The 10935-nt window shown below is 44.2% G+C and overlaps 1 protein-coding gene across 1 annotated transcript in view; it reads right to left on the reverse strand.

The window, feature by feature from the left end:
- Window positions 1-2810, reverse strand: part of LOC124705960 (endonuclease MutS2-like) — a 9225-nt gene extending 6415 nt beyond the window's left edge. Inside the window, exons 1-7 of the mRNA XM_047237642.1 lie at window positions 2580-2810; window positions 2350-2481; window positions 1788-1955; window positions 1624-1707; window positions 900-950; window positions 372-428; window positions 213-295 (exon numbers count right to left, since the gene is read on the reverse strand). Coding sequence (XP_047093598.1) covers window positions 213-295; window positions 372-428; window positions 900-950; window positions 1624-1707; window positions 1788-1955; window positions 2350-2481; window positions 2580-2795 — 791 coding nt within the window. The 5' untranslated portion in view covers window positions 2796-2810. The remainder of the gene's footprint in view (window positions 1-212; window positions 296-371; window positions 429-899; window positions 951-1623; window positions 1708-1787; window positions 1956-2349; window positions 2482-2579) is intronic.
- Window positions 2811-10935: the final 8125 nt, after the last annotated feature.

Consider the following 10935-nt stretch of genomic DNA (forward strand, 5'->3'; position numbering starts at 1 on the left):
TGTATGTGCCAACTGATATAAAACTAATCTCGTATCTTTGGAGATCCAAATCTCAAACATATATTTTACTAGCTAAGACTGCAAAGTTAAAAACACCAATCTTATGAAAATTTGTCAACAAAAAGCAAGCAGATATCTAAGCTTGTTACCAAATTAATCCTACTACAAGCGACACCAATAATATAATATAAATATTCTTTAGCAAAGCACACCTGGAGAGTAGTAATCCATCAAAATTTGAAGACTTATTCCCAGTCATTTTGATGCAGCATCTTCCATTTACACTGCTTACTTCCTAGAGAAAAGTAACAGTTTGTAGTTCATTGCGCATGGAGTTTTTCTGACAAGAAGTGAGTTGAATGAAACAATACCGATAAAGAAGCTTCATTGTCAGCATTCCGTATCAACTTATCCATAAGCTGACATAACTGAAAAAGTAACAGCATGTCAGCATATAACTATTATCCCTCAACAGCATTACCACCAGACAGATGCACTTTGTAGGTTAAGAGGAACTGAGGAACATAAGTTTTGTTTCCTTTCCAGAGTTGATTCATGGAAAACACATACCATTAATATTTTGGTGTTTTTTGTTATCGATTACATAACTTTCTTCTGAAGTTTATCCTCCAGGTCAAAAAACATAAGCATGATATTTTTGCAACGTGCACTTGCTTGCCTACTTGTGCGTGCATGCTCAGCGTGGGTGCCAGCATGCATATGTGCGGTGCCTGTGTGAATATATGAATTCAAAAACAAATGCAACAGTACAGGAACCAAAACCCACTGCAACTTGTTTCCTGCACACCCATATAGCTGCCCTCGCTGTACATAGCAGGAAAATAAGTAGGCATGATTGCAGATTTACAGTAAGCAAAAGAATCTCTAAAACCACCTACCCTGCTCTCTAGGACTTGAACTTGATCTCGATATCGTCTTAGTTCAGGACTCTGTAAAATAAATAATTTATTTTCAGTTAACAGGACATACTTCAAATGGAATATCTAAGTACAATCAGGAACCACAACTGCCATTCAAAATGTTCAATTATATTGATGGTCAGGAGAAAATTATTTTTAAGAAAAAACATCTGCATTAGACAATATGATATTACTAACTTAACATATGAGGATTAAGTGCTGCTATAGTTTTCTTCTTCTTTTCTTCTTTTTGTCCTTGTTTTTTAGATCTTTTGTTTTGTTTCTCTGTCTTTCTCTTGTAGCGCTGCTACAGTTTGTACAGTTTTTCCGCCTCTTTGCGGCTCCTTCTAATATACAAAGACACTCGCTTAGGCGTGTGTTAGAGAAAAAAGAAATCAACTTCTACAGTTGTACCAAATTTTGATTAATGCTGCAAACATAGGATGCCAGAATTCCTGGGCACATAGAACTTCAAATATGGACATATGCCATTTGAATGTCTAACCCTCCGTAGTGATTCAATCGAAGGAATGGCAGAATATTATTCATAAGAAGGGCATTCTTTTTCCAAAAAGCTGCCTTGAAGATATCGACTTCAAACTGAATTGCTTACAGAAACTGTGTTTTTCTTGCAAGGAAATAAAAAGTAGCATCAAATCAATACTAAAAAAAAGAGAGTAGAATCAGGATGCAGGGACCAAACTGCAGTGTCTTTCACGGAGCCATCATCATCAATGATATCCTGTATAGACTTCACTAGTGACTTACTGACAACAGCATCTAGAATCTGCAGGTGATTAGAAGAACATTCAGCACACTGAACTGGGGGACGTCAAAAGATGTTTAGAAAAAAAAACAGGAGCTTACTGTTTCTGTAAGGGGCATTAATAGATCGCGCGAGTCTTCGCCTTGCTTCATAGCAGCTTTAATAGTTCCTTGCAAGGACTCAACAAGCAGCATCAGGCTAACCACTGCCATCGCTTCGTGGCCTTTAATCACCGAACCACCCGAGACACGATTTATTGCAGACTCTACCTTCAGTTAAACAGAGAATGCAAGATTCAAATACTGTATTTGTGACTCTGGCATCACCAAGACATTTGGCATCTAAGTACAAAGCCAAATGAGACGGGGGCAAACAATGCTATACAGATATCGTGGTAAAACATTGAGATCAACAAACAGATAATGGAACATGTGTGCTTTAGTCACTGTTGCTCACGTTCGTGATTTGGTACTGTACTGTAATTTACTTCATTTAGGCACCACAGAGCTACAGTAGTTCAATATATATTTGAAGTTATCGATAGAGAGAACGTACACCTTAACTAGTCTGCCAAAATGCCGATCGCAGAACAATGCTTTATTGGTTCAGCTCAGCTGTATAAGTTTGTATAGAAGAAAAACGTGGAACAGTTCATGTGCTCACCGCGACCGTATCCAACCCGGAGAAATCCAGCGACCCACCGGAGCTGCCCAGCAGCCGCACGGCCGCCTCGGTCTCCCGAAGCAGCACCCGACTACGCTCGTAGCTCACGTCCTCCACGCCCCACAGCTGCTTCTGCAGTCACAACCACGTCCCGCGTCAGAGGAGAAGCCCGTCGTGCGCGATCAGGCGACGGAGGAGATTCAGAACTCCAGCGATGTAGAGTACGTTACCTCGGTGGCTTCGCGTCCGTGCGCGGTGCCGGCAAACGAGGCGACGGCACGGCAGACCTTGCCCCATTCGAGGAGGCGGAGGCTGCGGGCGGAGGGCGATGCAGGGGCTGAGGCCGAGGCGGCAGCCGCGAGGGCGCGGAGGCGGAGCAGGCGGCGCGGGCGGACGAGGGAGGCTGACGGGGAGAGGGGAGAGGGGTTGGCGGAGAGGCGAAGCATGGGGAGGCGAGGCAGGGAGCAGTGGCCTGCGAGCGCGGGGGAGGGAATGGCGCCGCTGCGTTTGGATAGAACCGGCCAGGGCGTCTGCGTTGGCAAAGGGAACAACAGTCGATCGTATTCCAGCGGTTCAGCGTTCGGGGCTACACATTTCCTTCAATTTGATGTCCTTCAATTCTTCTTCGTTGAACAAGTGGTAGTGTAGTAAGAAAAATCTCGGAATAATGAAGCGGAAATTCAATTTGGCTCCTGGGTGCATATGCTCCCTCTACCAACAAAACATATTTCGAAGTGTGGAAAAATTTTGACAAAAAATTTTACATGTACATCTCCATAATATATGTGTATGCGTCAAGTTTCACGAAAAAATAATATTTTTTGTGGCCTATGTAAAAAAGAGAAAACTTATCCTGTGAAAAGCATTGTTTTCAGATCTGAATTTTGTCTTTTTTACACACGTCACATGATAAGTTCATTTTTTATGAAACAACTTTGTAAGCGCGTAGCACGTGAAGATGTACGTGCGAATTTTTTGTTTCAATTTTTTTGAAATTTAAAATATGTGTAAGATGCATTTCAAAATATAGGGAGCATATGCTCCCATGTTCCAAAACACCACTCCCATAATGAAGCACATACACACAACATACATGCTATGATGCCGCAAAACTTTGATTTCAAATTCAAATTGTGGCTTAGGAAATAAAAAAAATTACTACCCCCTGACGCGATATTTATAGAGATCGGGTGGAGATTCATATGTCACATCTTATGGTCAGAACGCAAGCGTTGCAACCGTTCACATATCCCAAAATCCTAGTGGTAATTTTGTCGTGAAGTATTTTACTGTTTGAACTATCTTATCTGATGTCGATTTAGGTGGAGCGGAAATTTCGTCCTAGATTCTGGGTAAAGTTCACTGTAGCTTTAATCGAAAGATATGAGATTTCTGCGAAATGACCGTTGGAAGGAATATTTCATGGATCTAACTGTTGGAGACAATTTTAAAGAAAAAGACAAGGTTCCGCCCATAGGAGTTAGGCGGAAACTACCAAATTTTGAGTGTCCTTCAAGATTCTTTGTTGATCCACCCCGAAGATACAAGACGAAGAAAAGTTGTAGCCTGAGCCTGAGCTAGGCGGAAGAACATGCTAATCTTGAATAACTCCAGGAGCTACTGTTGGAGATATGCTAAATGGGTATAGCCACGATGCAGTCTAATAGCGGTAAGTCCATGTGGCCCATAAATGATGGTTGGCCTATGGCCTAACCGAGCGGCCCAATTGCTGATTGACTAAGATGGAGGTCCATCCCAGGCGGATCCGTACATGGTATGGCTAGGCGGACAGATCATTGACGTGCATGGCAAGAAGTAATCCATGTTAAGATAAACCTGTAGTGTTTGGTAGGACACCTCTTTGTAAATCCTATATCTTGACACCTTTATAAGCTAGATCCCCAAAGCCCCTAAGATGAAACCAATACTCTCATTATAATCACGCCCTTGTTGCCCTTATAGCGAATTGTAGGAGTAAATAGGGTCTCGCTGCAGCTACTAGATCTGAAGTTGGGTACGTAACTCATATCTCACCGTCTCAGTAGCTCCCCGTCTTTCGCCCACCTCTCTCTCTCCTTGTCGTGAGATACCCTCTATATTACACTCGTCGTTCACACAACGACACATACTCTGCTTGAAGAAGAAGAAACTAGCGTTCTTGCAATCTATCTTCTCTCAAGAAGGAGAAAAATACAACACCCAACAAAGTACCCCGGGCGTATCCTTTTTTCAATGCAAGAAATCAACAAAACAACTTGAGAAAAATATGTTGTAGTGATGATGAAGACAAATATACCAGTCGCATACACTACCTACCACTAGTGATCTTGCGCAATTTGAAGAAACTTCGTTGAAGAAGAAGGATAGCGGTTGAAGACTCAAAGACCGAAGACTTGAAGGCGTGAGTACCAACTTGAAGAAATTAAAAGGTGGATCATGTGTACAAGAAGAACTGGAGCAAGGCTCCTTGGAGATATAAATTATTTTGTATATCTTTGAGTCATAGGAAAAAAAGGTACTATGAAGATGAGTTTAAGCATTGCAAATTGTCCGTCACTCTTGACGACTCAGATAGCTTCAATGGTTGCTTGTATAGTGAGCATTCTTCGACGTCTCACGTTTGTACCGCAGTACCTCAATCTGTTCTCCTTATAGATGTATATCTAATTAACGTTTGTAGCGCACTACCTCAAGTTTCTAAAAAAAAATCGAAAATAATTGTGCGTGTTCCTAATATGTCTCAGAATTTTAGAACACATTCGAAACACAAACAGAAAAACACAAAGTGAGAAATCCAACATGAATAGTGTCAAAAAAGACAAAACCACAAAGGATTCACATTTCAATTTGTATTTTTTTGTTTCTCAATGTGCGTTCTGATTTTGGTCCTGAAATTTTTGGAGATTATAAACACACATCTTGGGCATAGTTTATATGTATTCTTTTCAAGAAGAGAGGGACCATAAATTTAGCTTGTGAGAAATACTAATGACACAAAATCAATCTGATCAGTGACATTCCATGAATGTATGGTGACCATACATTAAGGGCACCTTTGTGATCCAGTGTTTCAAATGGTCTGTGTATGAGTTTAGTCCTTTGTACGTAGGTTCAGTAAGATGTCCTGTCTGCCGAAAACATTCTACTGCTTGTAAAGTGCAGGAATAAGAAATGAACCCGTCGATCGGCTATGCTGCAGTTACCATACATCTAGGCAGCTTGCATTCAAGAAGTTTTCTGAAGCAAATTAATGTATCAGTTCATTACAGGGTCTTTTATTACAAGCAAGCGAGGATCCTTAATTTGGTTTGGAACGTCTGTCAGTTACAGCAATTTCCTACGGAGTAGTATAATTACTTGTGTGCCGCGCGCACTAGTTACCATCCTTGACACAGGAAAGAGAAGGCGCGCGCGCAAAGGTTGCACAACGCAGAAGCGGCGGCATGCCTGCCTCGCGCGCAGTGGTCTCCCTCTTCTCGCTGCTCGCCATGGCCCTCCTGCTCTGGCCGGTATCAGCTGAGCCGCCGCGGCTTAGTCCTGCGTCCGGTGGCATCATCGACGAATGGCTCGGCGAGACGGTGACGGCCCTGCAGGCGACAGCACCCGGGGCCGGAGGGACAGAAGGCGGTGCGGATGGAGTCGCGCGGGCGCCGGCGCCGGGGAGGCCACGGCGGTTCAGGCTCCCTTCCCACCCTTTCGCGCTCAGCCCGGAGGCGAGGCGGGAGCTGGAGCACGAGGCTCGGTGCGGCCCGCGCATCCCGGTGCGTCGGGGCTCCCCGTGGCCGGAGAGGAAGCCGCGCTGCCGTAGCGGTGACGATGGCGATGCCGGCGACGAGGGCGCGACCGGCACGGTGGGTGCCCCGACGTCGGCGTGGCTGCCCTAGAAGGCCGACGAGACGTAGCAGCGGCGCGGCTACATAGTAGTTCCATTGTGCGGGCCTATCATGTACCGCGGATTCTGCACATCGACATTACAGATTTACAGTACGCCCAAGAAAAAGAATCGTAGGACTACGTTAATAAAGCTACAGTACTAAAATCTCTCTTGCAAATAAATGATCGATTATTTCCGGCATAAAACCAAGTAGACAAGTAGTCTGAATCTATATATCTGCAAATTGCTGTTCTTAGTCTCTTCGCTGCATGTATACTACTCCCTCCATTTCTTAGCTTAGGGCGCGATGCAAACGGACGATGTCCCCCGGGCCAAAAAATACGTCTGGTACCACCTCCAGCGAGACGACGCAAAGTGACCGGACTGTCCGCGACGAAGCAAACCTGGTCCAAATATGCGCCTAGGATGCGTCTCTGCGGACGATGCGCGGGCACGCAAAATGTCCGCTCGTGTCTGGCGGACGTTTCGTCGGGTCCGCCTGGCAGCGACCCTGCGTCGATGCGTTTTCTCAGGCGCGCTAGCAATTGTCGACGAGGCATCGCTCTGCAGTCGCGTAAATAGCGATGCCTCGCGTGGCGCGCGGCCGTCGTCCACCTATGTAAACGAAGTAATGGCGATACCACGCGTGCCGCGGCCGTCGCCTGCGTCAGGGGCGCGTGCATCTCATCTCCTCCCACACTAACCCTAGCCATCGCACAACCTCCACCGTAGCTCCGCTGCCGCTCAACCTCCACCTTTGCCACCATGAGCTGCGCCGGCTATGGCCAGGCTGCCGCGCCTCCACCTCCACCTCCACCTCCGACCCCACCTCCCCCGGCCTCAAGCTCCGACGAGGAGTTCGATGACGACGACGATAGCACAAGCGACCTCCTCGACCCGGTGAGGGACGCCAAGTTCCTGGCTGACACGGAGAAAGAAGCAGAGGAGGAGCGGACGGGCCACGCAGCGTTCGACGCCGAGATGGAACGCCTCAGGGTGGCGGCCGCCGCAGCCGCAGAGGACGATGACTCCGACATCTTGTGGTCTTCTGATGACCCTGATGCGCCTACCCCGGAGGAGAAGGCGGCGGAGCAGAGGGCGTTAGTCGAGTCCTTCAAGATGCGCAAGGATGACGCCGCGAACGAGAGGCTGCAGCACTGCCTGCTAGAGGACGTCGCCCGTTCCGGCCAACTCCATCTGTCCATGGCATGAGAAGATCTCTCAGCTGGCTATGATTCATGCCGCCCGTTCTGTCCATGTTCTTTGCCAAAAAAAAATGCCATATCCGATTTTGATCTTGTTCTTTTGTTCTTGATTTTCTTTCGTTCCATTCATATTCCTAGAGTGCCCAGACTGCTCTATTTTGCATCTGATTCCGCCCGTCCTGTCCATGTTCAATCCTATTTGCATCTGATTCATGTTCCTAGAGTGCTCAGATTGCATTACGAAAATGAAATTATCTTGTTGATCGTGTCACAGATTTCCCATGAATCATTGTTGCTCCCGTGTATATGTCCCCTTTGAAGCATCATCTTTCTTGTACTCCCTCCGATCCATATTAATTGACTTCAATATGAATGTATCTAGAATTAAAATGTGTCTAAGAGTCAATTAATATGAAATATGAATTATGGTGTCAGATTTTTTGTGCGACTCTTGACCTCAGATTTCTCGTGTAGATGTTTATGCTTCTGTTTCTATCAAAAAGATTGCCTAATCTCTGTTTATATATGGGTATGAAACTGATATGTGCGTGTTGAATCCCCATAAAACAATTGAATCCAAAAAAAAAATCGAATGCGCATGCTGAATCCAGCATGGATAATGCATTTTTCCTCATGTGCCAAGCTGAGGAATTGATTCATTCTTTTAAGAAACCATCATTTCATTTTACTTCTGGGTGCAACCATTGTGTGGTGGGAATAAGGCTGGGTCAACTCTAATAGCACGCTAACGCTATGAGTATCAGGGATCACAACTGAGGAATGAATTGATCACTGATCTCAGGTCTGATCTTAAAAGTTGTTATCCCAATGGCTACATTTGTTCTTTTAGATGCCTAACTTGATAATTAAATCTTATTGTCAGTGCTGAACGTAGCTGAATTTGACTTTTTTTTGTTCAAGTCACAATCCCTCCAAGAGCGGTGAATTGCATTTAATCATGCGCATAAATCACATTGTGTAACTATCCGATTAGTTATGGATTAACTTATGAGAGTATAATACCGAGAGGGAGAGCCGATCAAAAGCATGCATGCGCAATAACTTTGCATGTGCTACCGACCCGGTTGTGTATTTCGTCAGGTAAAAGGTAAAGAGCAATGCTATACATACGACAGAACTTGTACGATAGTTGGTACGATCAGACTCACAGGAGCGTCGGTCAGTACGTGGGCCAGATTATGAGAAGCTCATCGTGTGTCTGGTCATACAGAAGTCGTAGAGATTCAATCGTAGGCAAAGCATTTCCGAGAAAGAAATGGGGAGAGAGCAGGAGGAAGATGGGGTAGAGGATTTAATGCCAATTAATACACTGATGACATGTCAGACATGCACTGAATACTTGCATCAATACGTGTTTTATACATGATTATATACCCGGGTTCCATTCAGTATTTCCGCCTATGTACTTCCCTTTTTAAAATTTATATTTAAGGACATCCACTACGTTGTCCATAAGGGTGTTCACAAGTAAAAAATACTTCCTCCATTACAATGATATAATCTATAAGTTTAATCAAAAGTCAATATCATCTGAGTTTGTCAAGGTTATTGAATAAAATTTGAACATTTACGATACCAAATTACTATTAGTAGATTCAGCGCAAGATATATTAATATATTTGTTTCATGTTGTAGATATTTATATTTTTTTCGAAATGGAGACTCTCGCCCCAGCCTCTGCATCGAGTGATGCATACAATTTTTATTGATGATTATTAAGTTTAAATGTATGTTTTACAAAAGATTACATCATGGGTCACACATGATTGAGACATGAATCAACCATCTAAAAACAAGAGAAAACATGTGGCGAGTATGCGCTACCATGTTAATCTAAGATCAAAACGCCAGCTGAACTGGTTGTATATATCCCATGCAACCTTCTCTAGCCGGTTGCACCCAATATCCAAGTCCCCGCGTTTCTCCATTGCTTGTAGGAAGGACCACATACGGGTTCAATGCGTAGCCATTGGTATTACCTGTATAAAAGAAGTTGATTTTGCATTGTTAAAAATATAATCATTCCGAGTATTGCACATGGTCCATAACAAAGCATAGACACCAACTCTGATGTGCACTTTGGTACACCCGCTAATCAAATCCCAAACAACAGTTCGTAATATTTGCGGAGGCGGGGGGGGGGGGGTAATATTAAAAGTCATATAGACTACAATCACAAAAACAACATCTACGACTCCCTTGCATGTTCCTCTTTGCTAAATTATCTTTAGTAATAAAAACCTTCTTATGCAAGAACCACATAAAAATTCTAATTTTAAGTGGTACTTTCATCTTCCAAATGTATTTACGAAGAAACTTTGTGTAGTAATTCATGTAATCTAGATACAAAGATTTGACCGAAAAAATGCCAGACATTGTTAATTTCCAAATAAAACATCTAGCTGTGTGGTCAAATTAACACTGATTAAACGCCTGTACAAGTGTGTCCATCTATCCTCCCTGTTTCCCACAAGTGCATGTCTAAAACCTATGTTTAAAGGTACATGTGACATAACATGAGCAACCAAAACTTGTTTGCATTGGACAATGTTATATACAGTAGTAGAAAACATGCCTTTCGTTCAGCACCCCTGAGAGCATTAGTCCCGGTTTTAAAACAAGTCGGGACAAATGGGGGGCATTGGTCCTGGTTCGTTTGGCGCGGGGCGACCCCACTCTCTAGTCCCGGCTTGTTTGGGGCCTTTGATCCCGGTTTGTAATATAAACCGGGACTAAAGGGGCTGCAGCAGGCCGTGACAGGCCTCGGAACCCTTTGGTCCCGGTTTGCCTTACCAACCGGGACAAGTGCCCATCTACCTGCATATACCTTGCTCCTGCCCAAATGCGAGCCACACTTAGCCATTTTCCACTTCTTAGATTGACCGACGCTTTAACGAGTTCACTTCGGGCCTGAGAAATTTTACCAACGTGGCTGGGGCAAACAAAAATGGTGGTTTTATGTATTGTCCATGTGTTGATTGTAAGAATGTCATAAATTACTCTTCCTCGAGTACCATTCACAGCCACATGCTGTGGTCCGGTTTCATGCCCCACTACAATTGTTGGACCAAGCATGGAGAAAGAGGGGTTATGATGGAAGACAATGAAGAAGAATAGGATGATGAAGACTATCCCATGTTCGTTGAATACGGTGATACTGCAAAGGAGGGGGGTGTTTTCCATCAGAAGGCAATGAAGACAATGAAGCAGGGTCGGGCCATTGCTGATGCAAGGAGAGAATGTGAAACTGAAAAGGAAAGGTTGAACTTCGACCAAATATTAGAGGATCACAACAAATTGTTGTACCCAACTTGCGAAGATGGCCAGAAAAAGCTAGGTAGCACGCTGAAATTATTGCAATGGAAGGCAGAGAACGGTATCACTGACTCAGGATCTGACAAGTTACTGAAAATAATTAAGAAGCAACTTCCAAGGGGTAACGAATTTTCTGCCAGTACGTATGAAGCGAAGAAGGTTGTCTTCCCT

This window comes from Lolium rigidum, chromosome 4 (assembly GCF_022539505.1).
Source record: "Lolium rigidum isolate FL_2022 chromosome 4, APGP_CSIRO_Lrig_0.1, whole genome shotgun sequence".
NCBI classification, from domain to species: Eukaryota; Viridiplantae; Streptophyta; class Magnoliopsida; order Poales; family Poaceae; genus Lolium; species Lolium rigidum.